The sequence below is a fragment of the Palaemon carinicauda genome, chromosome 3 (genome assembly GCF_036898095.1).
Source record: "Palaemon carinicauda isolate YSFRI2023 chromosome 3, ASM3689809v2, whole genome shotgun sequence".
In the NCBI taxonomy this organism is placed as follows: Eukaryota; Metazoa; Arthropoda; class Malacostraca; order Decapoda; family Palaemonidae; genus Palaemon; species Palaemon carinicauda.
Window position 1 is genome coordinate 158550235 of NC_090727.1, and position 23048 is coordinate 158573282.

Below are 23048 nucleotides of genomic sequence, written 5' to 3' on the forward strand. Positions count from 1 at the left end.
TAAAGGATATAGGAGTATGTTGGCTTCAGTTCTCCGCCACAGAGGTTTGGACCTGTCTTCCAACAAGGACCTTCAAGACATTCTTAAGTCTTTTGAGACGTCTAAAGAACGTCGTCTTTCCACTCCAGGCTGGAATCTAGACGTAGTCTTAAGGTTCCTTATGTCATCTAGGTTCGAACCTCTCCAGTCAGCTTCCTTCAAGGACCTTACCCTCAAGACTCTTTTTCTCGTCTGCCTTGCAACAGCTAAGAGAGTCAGTGAGGTTCATGCCTTCAGCAAGAACATTGGTTTCACAACCGAATCTGCAACATGTTCTTTTCAGCTTGGATTCCTAGCAAAGAACGAGCTTCCTTCACGTCCTTGGCCTAGATCGTTTGAAATACCTAGCCTCTCCAACATGGTAGGTAACGAACTAGAGAGAGTTCTTTGCCCTGTCAGAGCTCTCAAATATTATCTTAAGAGGTCTAAACCTATTCGAGGACAGTCAGAAGCTTTATGGTGTGCCATCAAGAAACCTTCGAGGCCCATGTCCAAGAATGGGCTTTCGTATTATATAAGGCTTCTGATCAGAGAAGCACATTCTCACTTAAAGGAGGAAGACCTTGCATTGCTGAAGGTAAGGACCCACGAAGTAAGAGCCGTAGCTACTTCGATGGCCTTTAATAAAAACCGTTCTCTGCAGAGCATAATGGATGCAACCTATTGGAGGAGCAAGTCAGTGTTTGCATCATTTTATCTAAAAGATGTCCAGTCTCTTTACGAGAACTGCTACACCCTGGGACCATTCGTAGCAGCGAGTGCAGTAGTAGGTGAGGGCTCAGCCACTACATTCCCTTAATCCCATAACCTTTTTTAACCTTTCTCTTGAATGCTTTTATTGTTGTTTTTATGGTTGTTACGGTAGGCTAAGAAGCCTTCCGCATCCTTTTGATTTGGCGGGTGGTCTATTCATTCTTGAGAAGCGCCTGGGTTAAAGGTTTGGTAGAGGTCCTTTAGTAGGGGTTGCAACCCCGTGTACTTTGGCACCTTTGGGTTGATTCAGCCTCCAAGAGGAACGCTGCGCTCAGTAAGGAAGACGAACTTTAAAAAAGAGGCAGAGTAACGGTTCTATTCGACTTCCTTACCAGGTACTTATTATTTCATTGTTATTTGAGATAACTGTTATATGAAATATGGGATACTTAGCTATCCTTTAATCTTGTACACTGGTTTTCACCCACCTCCCTGGGTGTGAATCAGCTACATGATTATCGGGTAAGTTTAATATTGAAAAATGTTATTTTTATTAGTAAAATAAATTTTTGAATATACTTACCCGATAATCATGATTTAATCGACCCTCCCTTCCTCCCCAGAGAGAACCAGTGGACCGAGGAATAATTGAGGAGGTGTCAACAAGAAGTACTTGAGTACCTGGCCACAGGTGGCGCTGGTAAGTACACCCCCTTCTAGTATTGTGATAGCTGGCGTATCCCTCCATAGAATTCTGTCGGGCAACGGAGTTGACAGCTACATGATTATCGGGTAAGTATATTCAAAAATTTATTTTACTAATAAAAATAACATTTTTACTTGCTCCCATTTCATAAGTTATCTACATTTTGTGCTTGCATAGCAAAGAGGCATAGAACAGTAATTATAGTTTTGTTGTATTTTGGGGAGTATTTTTCTGTAATTATATATAATACTGTACTTTTTACTTACATAGGAAATGGCCAGTAATGAAATGAAAGCGCTTCGAGAGAAGTTCACTAAGGAAGCTATCGATGACCATCAGTTAGCTGTTGCACAGGGTACCAAGACAGACTTGCTTAAATGTGGAAAATGTGGCCAGCGAAATTGCACCTATAACCAGGTATGCTTTAAATACAGTATTTACATGATTATAGCTAGCAGGATTCCTAAATTGTATTTTGTTGCATTGACTGTATTCATGTGTACTAAATATAATTTGTTTTTATGATAAGAACTCTTTATTACATTTGGGCATATAAAGGTGTTCCTTGATTTTATGAATTACTTGACTCCAGACTACAGCTATGTAAAACTCAATATTAAATCTAGGGGATATCTGAGTAGTCAAGTTTCATCTTTCCCAATTTGTGACTGTTCTTTGTTTTTTATATTTCATGACTTGAGTTCCTGTTTTTATGATTATTAGTTTTGTGTAACATCTGCTGATATGTTGAATGAATAGATTTGTGCTTTTTTCTTTTTGACATATATACAGTCATAACTCAGTAAATTGTTCAATGGGTCAACAACTGACTCAGTATGAAATACATAGCACAGATTAAGCTCCATTTGAACACCCTATATACCGCACAATTATTTTTACCTCTACAATAAATTTTTATATTACGGAAAAAATGGGAAAGTTAGTTATTTCCAAGCCGAAAGAACTTTCAAAGCAAAACTATTTAATCCAAAACTACTGTACTTAATTTTCATGAGGTATGATTGAATATTATTAATGTGAATTTCAATAGAAAATTTTGATATCCCAATACAAGGAATTTGGTTTATAATTGTTGTTGTTATGATGTCAATTTGTATAATATACTGTACAGGTGAGATGAATTTACAGTTCTATAGTTTTCTCATTTATACTGTAGTATAATTCAGAGGAGTTTCATTATCGATAGTCAGTTTGTATAATATATTGTAATGAGAAGTCGTGTCTACTTTGCTATTTTGTGGTAATTTTTTGGTCCTTTATTATAATACATTAACAAATGTATGAATGGGATTTAAGTTTATTTCTACTCAATTTCATTAACACTTTTCGTTAGTAAGAATAATAGCCACAATGTACCTGTTGCTATCTGGTGGAAAGAGGGAACAAGGATTAGTGAAGGATGTCGGCATCCTTTTTATTATTATATACAAATTTTTAGCTAGTTTCTGTCATCAGCAGATTGAGAAAGACTTTGCATGTAATGGCTCAATAGTTTAGTTCGAATGAAGTCTGGTTTTGCTGCTTTTGATTTCATGAATAACTTATACTTTACACAGATGCAGACAAGAAGTTCTGATGAACCTATGACCACGTTTGTGCTTTGCAATCATTGCGGTAACCGTTGGAAGTTCTGCTGAGGAGCCCAGAACCAGGTGTCACCTTCCTGCACCTCGTCATTGCTCTTCACTGGAGGGATATTGTTTTTCATATGTTCTTCTAAAGGAGACAGAAATTGTGATTTTATGTTAATATAGTTATTTTTCTTTGCTCTTTTTAATTAGGAATGGCAAATGCATCATTTAACCCACCTTTTCATTTTGGCAATATATAATTTTCTGTAAAGTATGGTTTAAGTGAATTAAACATTTGGTGTACTGTACAGTTCTCATAATAGTACGTATCATGTGTTCATTCTGTTATTACAGTAAATATTTGCTTGTATGTAAATTAATTAATTATCTAGCTTGACTATCCATTGGTCATGGAGCAAATGTTTAATACTCTTATTTATAGATTTTGTATTAAAATATTGGTTATAGATTTTTCCAGACAAGTTAGTCATGGTTGTATATCAATGCAATACAATTACAGTATCACATAAAATTTAAATTGGGTTGGATGGAATTGCTTTTGTCTCCAAGAAATCTATACATTTCACTGTATAGGGTCTTAGTAGCACAGTTAACTGACAGAAGAGGATACAAGTTCTTGTTGCAAAGTATGGATATCAATTATTTTTGTATTTGGAAAATCCCTTTCATTTGTTTTAAAAGTGTTCACACCATTTAAATTTGACGATTGGCATTGCAGGCATAGACTTATAAATGCTGTGCAGTCTTAAAAGCTGTACGGTAATGCTATATAACACGTTCAGATGTTGTGAACTATAATATGTTAATGTACATAATATACTAATTGTGAAAAGCCTTGCAACATACAACTTTATCACCTGATACAAGCATTTCATTAATGTTTTATTTAAAGATATATTCATTTATCTTTCACTTTGCTGTGTCACCATGTTGTTTATATTTTTTTTTCCATTAGTGTTGTTAAAGAAGAAAAAATTTCTATTGTTGCTTTAAGGATGTGTTAACCATGTTATCCTGTGGTAAATTACCAAATTCTTTGATCTGTATAGTAGATGCTGTAGTTTAACTTTTGTATTTGGATTATGAATTTTGTATCGTATAGTTATTAGTAATGGTAAAAATCTTGTGTTTTATTTATTTGATTAGTACACACTTTTCATGGTTGATAATTTTGAGCAACTTTTATTAATATGTTTTTAATAAAATCGAAAGCTTTTGTGCTTATAAATAATATACAAGTAAAGTGTTCTCGTAAAATACAAGTGTACCTGTAGAGGAATTGTTTTCTTAACATGTTTATTTTATATTTTAGTTAATTGGTAAAAACAATAATTTACCCGTTGCACAGTGATGAGTGTGAACATAGTTTGTGTGCTTTCCATGAGGCATAACAGATGTCAAAAATGTGGAAAAACAATAGTTGAAGAATGTGTAAACCCAATGAGTCATGATTTTTTACTTTAGTTGGTGAGGTTAAACTTTCATAGTAATAGTGATACTGTAATGATCCACAGCTAAAAACCCAACTGAGTTTGTCCTTTTCATGAATAATTTAGTAGACACAATCAAGATATTGAATTTTGGTGGGGAAACTGTAGATATTGCTTTAGGCAGACTTTGTTTCAAAGTATAAGAATTGAATCATCTTCATTGTTATATTCAAAGTCCTTACTGTTGAGACTGCCATTTTGGAAAGATGTATCAACCAAAACTTTTTTTTTTTTTTTTTTCGTTTTTGTCTAGTTAGCATTGTACTTTTTTTCCTGGAATTTATAGAGCTATTTGAATTTCATCAAATCTAGAGATTTAATTAAAAGGACCAGCACTCCTGTTAAGACTATTGAAAGTGAAAGTTAAAAGGTTTTATAGTGTAAAGTAAATACTAACAACTATAGAACCATGCAAAAAGTTAGTGAATGATTACAAATTAAACAGTTCAATAGAATCTTGCTGTCCTAAACTGTCTAGTTATATGTGTGCACCAAGATAGTTATCCTAGAAAAGCAAAGATTTAAACTTCATTCCACAGTTCAACAGAGGTGTTCCTCCTCATTTGCACCATGGCACTGAATGCCATTGCTGGTTCAAGTACATGGCTACTATATGACCCAAATTCTATACTGCACATTCATGTAATTTAACATCCATTAACAATTTTTGTATAAAGTTGAAACTTTCATCTACATAGATCGTCAAACTTGCTTTCTAAAGATATCCTTGAACTGACCATTATGCTTTATTGCAATATGAAAATTACTGAATAAGAGCACTGATGGACAGAGCACAATGGAACAGTTACCCAGACAAAAAGGCAATCCTACCTAAATTTTTTATATTTTCAGTCATGCTGTTTCAACATCCATGATACCTTACACCCTTAACCAAATTTTTTTTACTGAAGGTTGTTTTCTTAATTTTTACATTAAGAACTTCCAAATTTTCTTTAGGTAATTAGGTACAGTAAGGCGAGAGGATATGTATAACCACAGATGAAGACTCCATGATAAATAGTATAAAGTCCCTTATGAAAGCATGGGCAGTTGGTCATTCACATTTAACTTCATACATTTGTCGTGTCATATTGTCTTATGAATTTTTGTTTCTCAACGTCAATTTGTATGTTTTTTTGGTTGTATTTTGGAGCCAAGTAATTTCACTTAGTAGTACAGTATGTTAATAAACTGAAGGCAGCAATGTTAAAAAGCACAAACTAATTGATGACAGACAAGGCATTTTTGACATGAGAATCTCAAGGCAATGTCATTTGACATTATGATTTTAAAATGGTTAATAAGTAATATACAGTGACCAAATATCAACAAATCCATAATCTTCATTACTCAATAATGTATTATTTGTGGTAGTCACTACCATAATACTGTAGGCTACAGTGCTGGTTTTTAAAGGGAGATAAGTGGTTAGTATGAGAGGAGCCAATATTATAATACTGATTGGCCTTCAGATATCCTGTTTGTGAAAGACTCATCTTCCAAAAAACTTTTAAGACAAATACTGACATTGTGACTTCCTTTAGATGCATCATGGAATTGTTAGTAATATTAGAATTACATTACCTTCAAACCGTAGGAAGAGTTAGTTATGAGGTCATTAAATTCTAGAAAGTCTAGACTATAATGCTGTTTTAATATATCTTGAGAAGTTGGAAAATTAGCCAGACCTGAATTGACCCCCCACTGTTAGTGTTGGGCCAAATTTTATAAAACATATAGAGTGTTTACACCAACATTGCACAAAGCTAAATGAAAAATATTAATGCTAAAGATGTGATATTTAAGGAAATGCTTAAAGAGTGCCACAAATTTACAGCACCACATACATCTGAAACAAGTACTGTTAAGTCACTTAAAGAACATATATTAATTTTTACTGACCAAGTCCATTTTCTACATTTTTACTATTCATTAGATATGTGAAAATAGTTATCACTTTAGCTTTTACCTTATCATTAATATCAACATTATACCGTAACAACAAATATGTGTGTGGGAAATAATTCTGGGAAGACCTCCCCGTTACATACATCCAGATCCTAACCTACAGGATTAGAACCCCAGCTGATAAAAAGAAAAAGTGCAGTGATATAGTTGGTAATTAGTCGCACAAATGGCTTTGTAAGTACCAATACCAACCCTGTGTTCAGGCACTACACCTAGCACAGCATAGCACACCCCAACTGAGAGGGAGCCTGTATGGGGTAAGGGTGTTCTAAACACCTTTATGCCATACAGTCCTCTTTCCACTCTCCTCCTGCGGTATTATCTTTACTCTAATTATTGTTCAACACCCTCAGTTTGGGTGTACCTGTACTATCCCATGATGGGTGTAGCGCCTGAACACTGAGGTGGTATTGGTACTGACCAAGCCAATATAGAGTAGAACAATCCCCATTTAATTTGTGACATTACAAACAGTATCACTGCAGTTTTCAGATCTGTTGGTGCTCCAATTCCCCAGGTCAGGATTTGGATGTCTGTTACAGGGAGGTCTTCCTGGAATTATTTCCCACACTGGAATATATCATATGATATGGAATAAACTTTTGAAATATAATAACTACCAAAGTAAGTTTATTTGAACTAAAATAACATTTCTGATAAAAGCAAGCTTGGAAAATAATGCATATGTCAATATATTGGTTATAAACATCAATATAACATGAACATTGTATAAGGCCAATTGGTCAGAATCTAGACACCCAAATTTAGCCTATGATTAATTACCAAAACTTATAACTGCTTTGGTAAATGGATCTTATTCGTCTGTATAAGAAACGGCCAATATGCAGTCTGAAATGTTGAATGCCTTACAGTGCATATGATAAAATGACTGAAGGTCCCATATAGAGTAGGGTTCTTATGCAGTAGGCTATAGGACCAGGAAAAAAATCCTCTTAAAGTAATTAAAGTCGACTATTGAAATAGAGTTTATGGAAGAACAAGAATATATGCCCCAATGTTGCAAACCATGAATATCTAAAACGTGTATGGAGATGTGAAAAGTAGATGACAGTATTTTTTTAAACGAAAAATGGTCTGATGATAACCCTTGGGGTTAAGAGAGAAGAAGTATGGTGGAAGAGGAGGCCTTTGATAGAAGGTATTGCAGAGGGTGAATCAGACAATCTCTTTAATGTACTTTAAGGACAACAGAGGGAAAAACGTTATGATACATAGTTATTAGACTAAAAGCAAGCAACCTATCCAGACAGAGTTGTTGAACAAATTTGATATTGATAACTACAAGAAAATACAATTACTTTGCCTCAAACTTATCAGCTCTCTCTCTCTCTCTCTCTCTCTCTCTCTCTCTCTCTCTCTCTCTCTCTCTCTCTCTCTCTCTCTCTCTCTCTCTAAGTTTCTTTAAAGGTAAATGCGAAATAATGTAAGTTTTATGCATATATTCGTATCATAATTTAAAAAGAATAGCTCAAAACTTTTTCCGATTGAGATATGTGAAAACTGTGATACCGAAGAACGATACTGTACAATGTTTGATATCTAGTCAGACTAGAATATTCTTAATGAAGCATAAAAACCTAATTGTGAAATCTAACAAAAATAGTTTTAGGAAGTATGACTTATGTTTGTACAAATAAGTGTATTTTCGAATAAATCTAATTTCTTGAGAAAGTTTCGTCGACACCATTATCGGGGGATACTTTCTTTCTGCCATTCCTTATTTTAGCATATCCTATCTTAACTAAAGTCATTCTTTAATCAATTTAACTACAGATAAGGGCTGTAAGTCTTATGCAATCTTTGCGATAAAGATACAGGAAATATTAATGACAGCATGTTCAAGGAACACATTCTTAGCAGTTTTATTTGTATGTTTACATTTTTGGAACTGTTCATTCTAAGAATATATAAGACGTTTACTTTTTACTATTCTAAAAAGTATTACAACATTAAATATCATTAATAAAGTTTAAATAGATATTATTAATGAATGTATTGGTACATAATGACTAGATTTTAAGGTTTATGAATAAGAAATAATGTAAGGCTGAAACGAAAGTATCCTTTAATCAAAGTTAACTTGCATGTGTAAGTAGTCTTTTTTGGTCACCAACGACAACCGATGTCACATCTTGCAATTGGAAAGCGTGTTTTTCAGTAAAAAAGAAGACATGAATTTCGATGACGTTATATATTTATTGCTTCTAGTTGGCTGCATTGCTTTCGGCGAGGTTTACAGAAAATTGAAAGATCTGGAAACCAAAAAATGGGTTGGAACGGGCGTAGGACTCATAGTTGTCCTGGCAGTGTCGGGAATCCACCTCCTTCATCCTGTGTTTCTCACACTCGCCAATATCTTAATTTTGACTTACGTTAATAAAAGGTAAGGGTAAAGTTTTACATCGTTTATTAGACATCTAAGAAGGTAATTTATCGAGAAGAAAAGTCTTGGTTTACTATTATATACCGTTTCCCCAGTATGTTTTCCCCCACCCAAAAACCCCGAGTTCCCCCAGGGGTCCCCCATTATCGGTGGATAGAAATATAGGGGTGTCTGTAGTTTTTGGGGACAGGGCGATATCTTTCTTAGGAGCCTTTGTAGGGTGACGGCCAGATCAGTTTTCATTCATAGAAAAGGGGAATATTATAAAGTGGGGTGGATTGTGGCCGTCATTCTAAAATTGAGTTCGTAGAAAACTGGAATATTCTGAACTGTGGCCGTCATTCTAAAAACGATTTTTGCGGGAGAAGCTAACTTAAAAAACACACCTAACCTATGCTAAAAGCCGTATCCCTCCCCTGGGGGCTTCGCCCTCCCGGACCCCCCCCCTTACCTACTACGGGAGCGAGAAGATTCGTGGCTGGAGTAAGAACTCGAGCCACAAATTTTCAGGTAATTTAGGGTTTTCAGCAAAAAACATAAAAGTGTGCGTTTAAGCATATATTTAAGATCCGTAGACCATTTCCAAACGCTTTTATTCTATACAAGATAACAGTCGGAGCGATAATAAGCAAATTAGGACGCTTGGCCGTAGCGCTACAAACTACCCTTTTTTTATTACTAGCCAAATCGTTTTTCATTATGGGGAAGATGTTCCTTACAGTGATCCAACATACCATAATATGATGTTATTTTATCATATTTTATCATTTTGAATAATATCATTATTCACCTTTACCACGGCAATGTTTTCTAAGTTCAGCACAGTCCGAACGCAAGTCACGGGTAGCTCCTGCTTAGTTTCCAACTTTCCCGATAGATAGAGCCCGTGTCATCCCAGTCTAAGAAACGTTCGTTTTTACAATTTAATACTGTCCCGTCAATCTACATAATTACCACTTAGTTAAGTTTGTAGTTTTTAGGGACACGTCATTTATAGTGATATTTGATACTATTCTGATAATTATCATGAATTGTTAGGCTAGGGAAAGGTCGTTACAATGCGTAGTCCGCTGAAGTCACGGCCAAGTTACTCGATTGTAAAATTTCCCGTAAGCATTGTTTCCTTCCTGACTATAATAACACCCGTTTGGCGGCGCTCGGTTCGCCTATCAGCTGGTGGCGCAAGCTTGAACAGTTATCGATGTTCGGACTTATGTTTTCGCTAATTCCAACAATCTTAATTTTTAACCTCTTGTTAAGATTGTTATTTCGTTGGGACACGTTCTGAAATTATGCCGAATACTAATTTGTTTGAATTTGTTTTATATACAACCAAAGGTTAGGCTAGCCAACATCTAGTCAAGATATTTCGGTAGATAAAGCCAGTGTCAAGCAAAGCAACCGAACTAAACCTTTCGTTGGCCGCGTGATATCAAATTTTTAATCCCCCCCACATGACCCGAGATTGACCTGGAGTCGACCCTTTCCAACTCTAACCGCCTTATTGGATAGACTTGTTTCGTACAGTTACTCTTTGAGCGATATTGTTGAGTTTATCACTCATATTGATCAAATTGATTCGATTAAGACTAAGGTATATACACCTACGTGATTTTACTCAAGTTACCCCTGAATTCTTTCATTATTTATTCCGAGAAGGCCTCTTAGGGGATTTTAGGGGTCCATGTGAGAAGTGTACAATTAGTGATGTTGCGACATCGAATATTAAGGTAAGCCTGAGTAACTTTTTTATTATGACAATGTGGTTAAGATATAATTTTGAGTGCTGCCCATACCTTTTTTTGTGTAGGAGAGAAACTCACGAAGGGGGTCCGGGGGCTTGCCCCTGGGTAGGGGTAGTGACCTGGGAACTACTAGGTTTGGTTAGGTTGGGTTTGTGGGGTTTGTATGTTAGGGACAGTGTTTGGGGGGTCGCAGGGGGGCGTTAGCCCCCCCGGTTAGTTCACGAGGAAGGTAAGGACACGGCTTGTAGGTCAGGTTAGGAGGGAAATTTTGGGTTTGTTGTCTATTTTTCTCACACGTTTCAGACATCCATGACCAGAGTGGTCCTAGTATGTAGATTGTTGGGACAAGTATTTACAAAACTAGTGAAATTAATATTATCTCATTCCGTGATCATTCCCGTGAAAAAGAGCTGATTTCGGACTTTTTTTACTCGATTTTCGGCCGGTCAAAGGCCTGTCCCCATAAACTATAAAGGCTCCGAAATATATATATATATATATATATATATATATATATATATATATATATATATATATATATATATATATATATATATATATATATATATATATATCTCGTCGTCGGCGCCCACTCGTGTCCGAGTATTGGGTTCTGTCGTTAGCCATCAGCCTCCTGTCTATGGGGTGGGTGCTTGTGTCTGATGTGGCTGCTAAGTCCTAGTCTGTGGTGGAAGAGTCGCGGACAGTGTTCACAAGGGAGGGTAGGTGGTGGGCGGGGCTGTTCTAATCGCTCTCTCCTTCTTCTCCTCCTAGCCTTCTCATTTTGTCTCCTCCTCTCCTCGAAGTCCACGGTGCCATGGTGTACTGTACTCCTCCAGGTTTTCCTGTCCCTGGCTGTTTCTTCCCATGAGGAAGGATCGATGTCAGTTAGAGCCAGGGTGCGCTTTAGTTGATCTTTATATCGCATTTTCGGGGCTCCTCGTGGTCTGGTGCCCTGGGTCAGTTCTCCGTAGAATATTTTATTGGGGAGCCTAGATGGATCCATCCTATGCACGTGTCCTATCCAGCGGAGGCGGTGGTGGATGATGGTGGCCTCCACGCTGGTCAGCGAGGCACGTTCTAAGACTTAAATGTTGGTGGTGTGGCTCTCCCAGGGGATTTTCAAGATCTGCCTCAGTTTCATTTGTTGGAAGCTTTCTAGGTTTTTAATATCGTTTCTATATAGCGTCCATGTTTCACATGCATACAGGAGCGTGGAGAGGACTACTGCCCTGAACACCATTATTTTGGTGGTCATTGTCAGTGCGTGGTTGTTAAATACGCGGCAGTTGAGTTGGCCAAAGGCGGAGTGGGCTGCCCTGATCCTGTTCTCCACGTCCTTTTTGCTTGTGGGAGCTGATGTTAGGATGCTCCATAGGTAGGAGAACTGGTCCACCTGTTCTAACGGTTGGTCATTCACTGTGGTATTGAAGTTTGGGAGCATCAGTCCTGGTGGATGTTGGACGAGGGTCTTGGTTTTGTGTGTGTTGACTTGCATCCCAAAACGTTCGTAGGCAGAGTTGTATGCATCAGCTAACGACTGCAGGTCCTCTGCCGTCTGACCTGGGGTGGCATTGTCGTCAGCATACTGCAGTTCTCGCACTGCACACAAGGTGGTCTTGGTTCTGGCGCGGAGTCTGGCGAGGTTGAAAGCGCCTCCATCCATGCGGAAACGTAGGTCGACTGAGGGTATGTCTGGGGGAATCTCGTTGAGCATTGCTGCGGTGTATAGCGAGAAACACGTTGGGGCCAGAACACAGCCCTGCTTCAGGCCGCCGTTGATGGGGAATGGGTCTGAAAGAGAGTTCTGGTGGCAGACTCTCCCAACCATTCCGTCATGGAGGGCACGCACCAGCTTGACAAAATCGGGTGGGCAGCCATATCTTTTGAGGACAGCCCACATGGCAGGTCGAGGTACTTTGTCGAAGGCCTTTTTCAAATCCCAGAAGATGAACATTATGGGCTGTTGTTGTTCGAGGCTCTTCTCTTGTAGTTGTCGCGCACAGAAGATCATGTCCATGGTCCCGCGGGAAGGTCGAAAGCCGCACTGGGACTCTGGCAGGACGTCTTCTGCGAGAATAAGGAGGCGGTCAAGGAGAATCCGAGCGAAAATCTTACTCGCAATGCTTAGTAGTGATATTCTCCGGTAGTTGTTACAGTTCTCCCTGTTTCCCCTCTTGAAGATGGTAACGATGTTTGCATCGCGGAAGTCACTGGGGAGGGTCTTGGTCTCCCATATTTTCAGTATAAGGAGCATCAAACGGTTCCTCAAACCGGGGCCACCATGAGTGAGGAGCTTCAACGGGATGTTGTCTGGCCCTGGGGCTTTGCCGGGCTTCAGGCGCTGCAGGGCCTTGTTGAAGTCATGGATGGAGGGTGGTAGTGCCATCCAGTGACGGACGGGATGCTGCGGGGTCATTCGCAGGAGATCGTCTGGGGTGTCTGCTTGGTCATTGAGGAGGTTCTCAAAGTGAGACCTCCACCTGGCCAGGATGCCCTCGCTGTCGGTGATGGTCGTGGCCCCATCCGCGTCCTTCTGGCTGCCCACTGATGACCGTGTGGGACCGAATATTTCCTTTGTTGCTGCATAGAAGCTGCCCAGGTCACGTTGGTCAGCGAAACTCTGTATTTCTGCAGCTTTTCTTTGCCACCAGGTGTTCTGGGCTTCACGGATCCCTCTTTGGCAACCAGCTTCAGCCACCTTGTGAGCACATTTGTTAGCTGCTGTTGGTTGGTTTTCCAAAGTCAGGCGTGCTTGTCGTTTGGTTTCAATGAGAAGAGAGATGGTAGCATCATTCTCATCAAACCAATCCTGCCGTTTCTTGGTGGTGTAGCCTAGTGTTTCCTCCGCGGCACGGGCCATGGCGTTTCTGAGGGTGGTCCAGTGGTGCTCAACAGTGGCCTGACCCAGGGGGTCTGCGAGGTGTTGTTCGCAGGCCTCCTTGTAGTTCTGTGCCACCTGTGGGTTGCGGAGCTTACTACAATCAAAGTGTTGGTGTGGTACGCTGTCAGGTGCCCTTCTGGGTGGTCGTAGGGTCGTCATGGAGAGTCGGGAGATGAGGAGTCTGTGGTCCGTCCAGCAGTCGTCCGCTCCGGGCATGGATCGGGTGATGCGGACGTCTCCTCGGTCTCTGGCTCTGGTCAGGACGTAGTCCAGGGTGTGCCAGTGTTTAGACCGTGGGTGTCTCCATGTGGTCTTTTGTCGTTTTGGTAACTGGAAGATGGTGTTGGTTACCACAAGTTGGTGTTCTGCACACAGACCCAGTAGGAGTTGGCCATTGCCGTTGCAATTTCCAATGCCATGGCGGCCGATGATTCCCTCCCACAGGCGATGGTCTTTGCCTACTCTGGCATTAAAGTCGCCAAGCACAACGAGCTTGTCATTGGCGGGCACTGCCTGGATGGTGCGGTCGAGCTGGGTGTAGAAGGCAGCTTTGTCATCATCGGTTGAGGTCATAGTCGGGGCGTAGACAGAGATCAGGGTGAGGTGACTGTCCCGCGTGATGGGGATGCGGACAGTCATCAGGCGCTCACTGATGGCCGTGGGAGCGAGGTTGTGCTGCTGCACTAGCTGGGAACGGATGGCGAAGCCGACACCGTGGATGCGAGGCTCCTCTAGGGCCTTGCCTTTCCAGAAGATGGTGTAGCCTGTTCCAGCTTCCCTGATGTTGCCCTCTTCGGGTAGTCTGGTCTCGCTAAGAGCCGCCACATCAACATTGAAGCGGGCTAGCTCCTTGCAGACGAGGGCTGTACGTCGTTCCGGGTGGTTGGTGTTCGTCACGTCTTGGAGGGTGCGGATGTTCTACGCACCTAAGGTTATATATATATATATATATATATATATATATATATATATATATATATATATATATATATATATATATATATATATATATATATATATATATATATATATATATAAATCTGAAACGGGGTGTATGTACGATAGCAGCCACCTGTATGTATTATTATGCCTAACTTAGAATACAGCAGTGTAAGGGGGGTCGCAGGGGATCGTCAGCCTCCCTGTTAGGTAAATAGGTAAGGATACGGCTTGTAGGTTAGGTTAGAAGGGAAAGTTACGTTAGTTGAGGTCCATTTTTAATCAATGCGTGAGGAACTGGCCGCTGATATACAAAGGCTCCTCTGTAACTATAAATTTCTGACAGGAACGAGTGTCATTTTCGAATACAGGTAAAATAAGGGATGTTGCCTAACCTAACGCACCAACCATCATAATAAAAAGAGTCACCGTAATCAATATTGAATAATAGTAGTGAAACATGATCAAACACTGGAGTATTTTTTTAGCCAGACTTCTGGATGCATAGAAAACTTGAATTTCCATCCCATTTTCAATGAAGTCGAGTCGTTCATAACATGCTTTTTCATAATAATGTTACAAATTTCTCGTTACTCAATTGAGCTAATTTTTTTTTTGGTTTTTGTTTTTCCGTATGCTTGCTTTGCTCTCACTGCTCCTATGTTCTGGCAAGTGGACTATGTTTTGCTACATGCGTTAGCCATTTGGGCTAGTATTCCGGCGTTAATAATCAATAATACAAACTTAAAGGGTTAAATAGGCAGATATTTCCGTTACCTTTTGGTTAACTACTAAACTTACCTTATATAGAATCAGAAGTTTAAGATTTTTAAGGTTGGGATCAATCTATTCATGCAAAACCCATTGACTACTTCTGGAGTTCCATTGTAATGTCCATAAAACCGTCCAATAACCTCAAAATATGATAAGCAACAACCACTGCATGTCCGCACAAGGGAATCCATGGTATGGCATGTACAGTACTGTCTGACAATGCACTTTTTTAGAAGGACATATGGATTTCATAATTGTGGGTAATTAGATAATCTTGGAATAAAACGACCAATCAGGTTTCAGTATTTTTGCCGTACCCATGCTTCATAACCTAAAACAAAGGACGATCAGTCATTTTTACCCACAATGCATTGTCAAAAAACAAAATTCCATCGGGAGAAAAACTAACATGGCAGCGTAAGTACATCCATGGGATAACAGTCAAGAACAATATTAATTGTAAATATTTCAGTAACCCTTAATTTGCGGAGAATTTGAGTACTGTATTCTTCTCATGTGAATCATCTTAGATAAGCTGTATATGATAAGTAACAAGTATTATATAGCAAAATTTGGTTGAAACTGTAATAATATGTAATTGACTTGGGTCAAATCATTGATGGTAAGACTTTATTAGAGTAATATGAAATACTGTATTTATGAAAATGTGCTCTTGAATGAATTGAGAATTTTGTGCCAAAAAAGAGAAGTAGTAATTAGAAAGGTCAAAGCTAAATGGATGACCTAGGAGGTGGGGAATAAAACTTTTGTAGGCATGAAAAATGCTTAAAGCAAGAAAAATGGCTAGAGCCTTTGTATATCAGTGGCCACTTCCTCCTGTATGTATAGAAAATGAGAATTTCCTTCTCATTTACTAGTCGTTTGTAACTGTGGTCATCATACTGCAAAAACTGTGATCAATAACATCACCTAACCTAATGTTGGAGATATATCCTTACATACCAGGGCGGGGGGGACTTGCGAACCTCCTTAGACTGCTGTACTCTTAGCTTGTCCGGTCTTTGCTTCCCAACCGGCTTCACGCTTCACTTCTATTCAATTAACACCAAATCATATTTCATAAAAGAAAACGATTTTACAAGTAATAAGAAAATTTACTCTTGTCCGAACAAACTACTGTATGTTCACCCCATAGTATTTATTAACATAAACAGATATAGCTGTATAGTACTTATATTACTCGATGTCACTGAGGTTGGAATGTTTGGAAGTTTGGTTTGTAACATCTTCTTTCAAAGGAACTAATTTTTTTGCGGTGATTGAGCTGGACGAGCGTGTGTTCTGGTGTACATGGTATGCAAAGCAAGCTTATATGAAAAAATAATCTTTACAAGATAATTTGGATCTTTCAACATAACTTCTGCATTTTTTGGCAATCTTCTTTGAGCACAATCTATTTGAAAAGTGCCAAAAAGTTGGCTTTCCATTGTAAGTTCATTTTCTATAGTAAACATAACACATGTTACTGTGGGAAATAATTCCAGGAAAGCCTCCCCGTTTTGATTTCCTGACCCGGGCCAGATGGATTGAGCACCAAAACTCTCGCACTTGACAGATCTAGAGAACCGTAATGAACATGGTTTGCTAACCATACACATGTTGGGACTGTCAAAACTGATACCGTATAACCTTGATGTGTAGACGCTATTCCAGGCATGGAATAGTAAATTTAAGTTGTGCGTGCTTGGACCAGTTACGTTAATAGAGACAGTGACCCATAATGCATTAGTGGGAGCAGTACTGTACTTTAAAAGTTAAGCAGTCTAAGGACTACTTGTAGGGGGATGTTATAGAATAGTATAATAAGGGTTTGACTCCAATAATAAATTTACCTTAAGTCATATCTCATTTAGAACCAGTTTTGCCTTATCTTTATGATACACTTTATACAATTAAACCAACGGGACTCATTTTCTCATATGATACAGGTGAATAATAAAAATAGCAGCCCTTTAGGCTTACATAACTTGAACACTTCAAAATTATGCAAAATGAGGTGAGAGTTGAAAACAGTAAAGAATTTTAACGTAAGAATGGCATTTATTTCCTTAAAATGTCACAGGAATTTTTAACTGAACTGACAGAAGAAATCCCAACACAGCTATTTAAAAGAAATATGAAGTACCTGTAATTGTAAACAGAAAGCATATGAAATGGAAAATTCTATGAAAAATAGTAAGGGCAAAAAAATGGTAAATAAACAATAAAGTTATTAAACAAGCCCTGAAGTTAGAGTAAAAATTATTGAAATAATAACAAGATAATTCACTTGAATACCTTTATCATGTTCCTCTCGAACAAAATCAGAATTGAAAGAGAGGGGAAAAAAAAACCGTTGTGGTGGCCAATGTGGTAACGTCCCTGATTGGTGAACGCCAGACTGTGGGTTCGAGTCCTGCTCAAACTCGTTAGTTTCTTTGGTCGCTGCAACCTCACCATCCTTGTGAGCTAAGGATGGGTTGTTTGGGGGAGCCTATAGGTCTATCTGCTGAGTCATCAGCCGCCATTGCCTGGCCCTCCTCGGTCTTAGCTTGGGTGGAGAAGGGGGCTTAGGCACTGATTGCCATGAATGATTAAGGCAGACAGATAAAAAACCATGAAATATTAAATAAATGTGCACAATCCTGTAATATAAAAGGGTGGGGGTTTGTTTAATGGCCAATTGTTCCGTAACCGAAATACAAACCACGCTATTTACATTGGGTTTACCTTTTAGCGTAGCTGAAATGACGAGCCAATAGTTTTTAACGAGGGTTAATTACCCCCGCGCTAGTTAGCGGGGGTAGGGGAAGGGTAGCTTGATACCCCTCCCCCCCCCACACACACCGGTGATTTGCTTCACTTCACTTTTGGCCCCGGCGATGAACAGACGTGTCTGTCCATCGTCCTCGTTGACAGCCTTTAATCAGCAGGATTCTGAACATGCCTTCTGGCAGGTCCTGAGCCTGATGAGGCAACTCAACGGGCTCATGGACCCCGTGATTGCCCCCTCGAGAAGGCAAGGACACTATCTTGGACGAAGTGTTCGACGTTCGGAAAGCCCCTAAGTCCAGTGCGGCTCTGCCCTGGTCTCGGGGTCTGAAGAGTGCCAGAGCCAGGGCCAACGCCCAGCTCGCGATTCTTGCCTCCTCCAGTCGTTCCTCTGCCGGGAACAAACTCATCCCTCCTCCTCGTCTTCAGCAGAGGAGGTATTTTGAGATCTTGGGTGAGTCCAGTCTCGCTCTTCCTCTCCATCACTCCGTGGAGGAGCTGGCGAAAGGAGTTCCCCTTGAGAAGCACTCTGCCCGGCAGGTGTCGTTCTCGGCGTCGGAGATCCTGAGCCATGAGAAGGTCGCGAAGTGTGCCATGCAGGCCACTTCGTGGTTGGATTTTTGGCTAGGAACTCTGGGCATCCTATTGCGCTCCGGGGACTTGTCTAAGGAGACCAATAGGAATGCCCTGGAGACCTTCTTACTCTCGGGCACCCGCTCCATCTAGTTCTTGGCGCACCAGGTCACCACCCTGTGGGCCAACTCGGTGTTGAAGCGGTGCGATGCGGTGACCGAGAGATTCCATCCGAAGGTCCCCGCCGTGGATGTGTGTAGGCTCAGACATGCTTCCCTTCTAGGGGAGAATCTGTTCGAGCCACAGGACATGTAGCAAACGGCTGAGAGGTGGAGGAAATCTAGCACGGACTCCCTCCTCCATAGGGCCCTTACAGCTCGGCCCTATAAGCCTCCAGCTCCGCCGCAACAGCAGCAGCAGCCTCGTAAGGCTCCAAAGCAGGCACCGGCAGTTAAGAAGGTGGTGTCTAAGCCCCAGCCCTTTCCAGCCAAGGTCAAGAGGCGCGGCAAGTCCTCCAGGGGAGGCAAGACTCCTAGGGGTAGCGGCCGCGGCCGCAAGCCCTAGGGGTGGCAGTCCCCCTGCGTGTCCACCTATGGGGGGATGCCTTCAGCGTTGCGTCTGCAGGTGGCAGCAACTCGGGGCCGATGCTTGGACGGTCTCAGTGATCGGCCAAGGCTATCGCGTCCCGTTCACAACATCTCAACCTCCCCTGACAGCGAATCCAGTGTCGTTGAGCTCCTATGCCACGGGATCGGCAAAGGGGCTGGCCCTTCGGGCCGAAGTCGAGACCATGCTAAAGAAGGGTGCTCTCCAGGAGGTCGTCGACGGCTCCCCAGGCTTCTTCAGTCGACTCTCTCTTGTAAAGAAGGCGTCTGAAGGCTGGAGACCTGTCATCGACCTCTCGGCTCGGAACGGGTTTGTCAAGCAAACCCGGTTCAGCATGGAGACAGCGGACACGGTCAGACTTGCTGTGAGACCACAAGACTTCATGTGCGCACTGGATCTAAAGGACGCGTACTTCCAGATCCCAATCCATCCGTCTTCCAGGAAGTACCTAAGATTCTGCCTAGACGACAAGATCTACCAGTTCAAGGTGCTGTGTTTCGGTCTCTCCACAGCTCCTCAGGTGTTCACCAGAGTGTTCACCCTGATTTCATCTTGGGCGCACAGGAACGGCATTCGTCTCCTTCGTTATCTGGACGATTGGCTGATCCTAGCAGACTCGGAGTCGACCCTTCTTCGGCACCGAGACAGGCTTCTAGGTCTTTGCCAGGATCTGGGGATCGTGGTAAACCTCGAGAAGTCCTCTCTGCAGCCGTCCCAACGACTGGTTTATCTAGGCATGCTGATAGACACCAATCTCCACAAAGCCTTTCCATCACGCGACCGGATAACAAGGCTGAGGAGGGTGGCGGAACCCTTCCTCAGGCGAGAAGAGCTCCCCGCCCAGTCGTGGTTGCGTCTCTTAGGTCACCTGTCCTCCCTGGCTCGTCTGGTTCCAAACAGCCGCCTCAGGATGAGATCCCTACAGTGGCGGCTCAAGTCCCGGTGGAATCAAGGATCCGATTCTCCGGACATTCTGATCCCGATGGGATCTTTGGAACGGACGGACTTGCGGTGGTGGCTGGTCGACGAGAACCTGCGGAAGGGAGTGAGTCTACTCGTCCTCCCCCCGGAATTGACTCTGTTTTCGGACGCGTCAAAAGAAGGGTGGGGGGCGCACGTTCTGAACCAGAGGGCCTCAGGCCTTTGGTCAGAATCAGAAAAGTGCCTGCACATCAACCTGCTAGAATTGAAGGCCGTCTTTCTGGCTCTTCAGCAGTTCCAACGGACCCTGGCGGGTCACTCCGTGGTGGTGATGAGCGACAACACCACGGTAGTGGCTTATATCAACAAGCAGGGAGGCACTTTTTCGCAGCAGCTATCCCATCTTGCAGTAGAGATTCTGAGGTGGACCGAAGTCCACTCGATAACACTATCAGCTCGCTTCATTCCTGGCAAGAGGAATGTGCTCGCCGACAGTCTGAGCAGGGCCTCGCAGATAGTGAGTACCGAGAGGTCTTTGGATCCTCAGATAGCCAACAAAGTCCTGACTTTGTGGGGTTCCCCGACTGTGGACCTGTTCGCGACAGCGTTGAACTTCAAGCTGTCTCTGTACTGCTCCCCAGTCCCGGACCCCAAGGCACTCTGGCAAGATGCTTTCCAACTACGGTGGGACAACATCGACGTGTACGCCTTCCCACCGTTCTGTCTGATGAGAAGGGTGCTCAACAGGACCAGACTATCGGTCAACTGTCCTCCACGACACGAGCTTCTCAGACAACCCCACTCCGACGTCCCTCACAAGGCCGTGGCCTCGCTTCGGCTTCACGCCTGGAGACTATCCAGCGTCTCCTCACGGAGAGAGGCTTTTCGCAACAGGTTGCGGAGAGAATGTCTCGGCACCTGCGAAGGTCCTCTGAGGGAGTCTACCAGGCGAAGTGGAGAGTCTTTTGTGGTTGGTGTCGTGGAAGGGGTATCTCTCCACTCGATGCCACTATTCCAGCAATAGCGGACTTCCTCGTTTATCTGCGGGAGGAAATGCGCCTTTCTGTCTCGACAGTGAAAGGCTATCGCTCAGCCTTAAGCTTGGCCTTCAGGCTGAAAGGCGTTGATATTTCTTCCTCGCTAGAACTCTCTCTACTCATACAGAGCTATGAGCTTACCTGCCCCCAGTCGGAAGTGAGACCTCCTCCTTGGAACGTGGTTCGGGTCCTCAGGGCTCTTAAGAGACCTCCCTTCGAACCATTACGCCAGGCCTCCGATCGCCACCTGTCTTGGAAGACGGCTTTCCTACTCGCTTTGGCTTCGGCCAAGCGGGTTAGTGAACTTCATGGTCTCTCGTACGACATCGCCCATTCAAGGGGATGGGGGGAGGTAACGTTCAGGTTCGTCCCTGAGTTTGTAGCCAAGACTCAGAATCCAGGAGTGCCGGATCCTCGGTTCGACTCTTTCAGGATCGCGAGTCTCCGCTCTGTAACAAGCGACCCAGACCAGCTGCTACTATGTCCAGTGAGGTGTCTGAGGCACTACTTGAAGAGAACGGCTGCAGTCCGTCCTCAAGTGCAAGCTTTGTTTGTGAGCACAGGCAGGACGAAGAGGAGGGTCACCAGGAACACCATCTCAGCTTGGATTCGAAGGGTTATCCACCATGCCTTGAATCCAGACCCTCCTCCGTCACGTCGCCCTAGGGCCCACGATGTCAGGGGTGTTGCTACGTCCCTGGCCTTCAAGAGAAACTTCTCTGTGACGCAGGTACTTCAAGCTGGGGTCTGGAAGCGTCAAGACGACCTTCACAGCCAACTACCTGCAAGACGTGACCCACAGGAGCCTCGATACATTTTCTATCGGCCCTGTGGTGGCTGCACAACAGCTGGTCTAACCTCAGGCTCCTTTATGGACAAGTAGCAGTAGGTTGAGGGCGTTGTTACCCGGTCTTAGTCTGCGTGAATGAAAGAGTATGTCTGACCCTTACTTCTTTCTTCATTCTCCCCTCTCTTGGGGAAGCAGCATCCTGGTCCTCGCATAGCTGACCTCGACCTCTGCAGGTAACCCATGCTTCTTTGTGCTCCTAGTATTAAGCTTAATACTGTTGCGTCCCCCATACCTTGACGAGGTGGTATTGGGAACGTCCTATCCTAGATTCCTATCTAAAGGTCTCAAGGTCAACTTCATAGGACGAGTCACACTTTCCTCCACACACTCATTTGAGGTGCAGGGGCTCCTTTTCTCAAGTGCTGCTCACTGAGGGATTGAGCCCCCGGGCAAAGCCGAAGTCAGTAAGGCTGGGGACTTTCCACTCTTCCTAAGGGGTAAGTCGCCCAATGTAAATAGCGTGGTTTGTATTTCGGTTACGGAACAAATGACAAATTCGAAGATAATTTGTATTTTTCCTAACCATACAAACCTTAGCTATTTACACATATTTGCCCGCCATCCCTGGCCCCCAAGTCAAGTCCTACCTCTAAGTGAAGTGAAGCAAATCACCGGTGTGTGTGTGTGGGGGGGGGGGTAAGCAAGCTACCCTTCCCCTACCCCCCGCTAACTAGCGCGGGGGTAATTAACCCTCGTTAAAACTATTGGCTCGTCATTTCGGCTGCGCTAAAAGGTAAACCCAATGTAAATAGCTAAGGTTTGTATGGTTAGGAAAAATACAAATTATCTTCAAATTTGTCATATTAAGGACCACAAGTCCTACAGGGTTACGTCAGGGACAGTATGCATTATTCTAGTGTGAATTGAAATGTCTGATTGGGCCTGTTGAATGGAGCTAAATTCGGGATATGTCTGTCCCATGAATAGTTGTGCGTAAGTGGGACAGCAAAGTGCCGTCGGTTAAAATGAGACTAAATTCGGGACATCTAGCCCACTTGAAGAGTGGCAGTCAAGTAGGCCTCTTAAGGATAGAT

At 42.3% G+C, this 23048-nt stretch overlaps 2 protein-coding genes across 3 annotated transcripts in view; both read left to right on the forward strand.

Annotated features, from left to right (window-relative positions):
* The window catches only part of TfIIS (RNA polymerase II elongation factor), a 50725-nt gene extending 46399 nt beyond the window's left edge, over positions 1-4326 (forward strand). Inside the window, exons 6-7 of the mRNA XM_068371047.1 lie at positions 1709-1855; positions 3016-4326. Of these exons, the coding sequence (XP_068227148.1) occupies positions 1709-1855; positions 3016-3096 (228 nt within the window). The 3' untranslated portion in view covers positions 3097-4326. The remainder of the gene's footprint in view (positions 1-1708; positions 1856-3015) is intronic.
* A 4292-nt stretch (positions 4327-8618) lies between these two features.
* Positions 8619-23048, forward strand: part of frj (farjavit) — a 94618-nt gene continuing 80188 nt past the window's right edge. For both annotated transcript variants that reach the window (XM_068371048.1, XM_068371049.1), the window contains exon 1: positions 8619-8913. In XM_068371048.1, the coding sequence (XP_068227149.1) occupies positions 8702-8913 (212 nt within the window). In that variant the 5' untranslated portion in view covers positions 8619-8701. The remainder of the gene's footprint in view (positions 8914-23048) is intronic.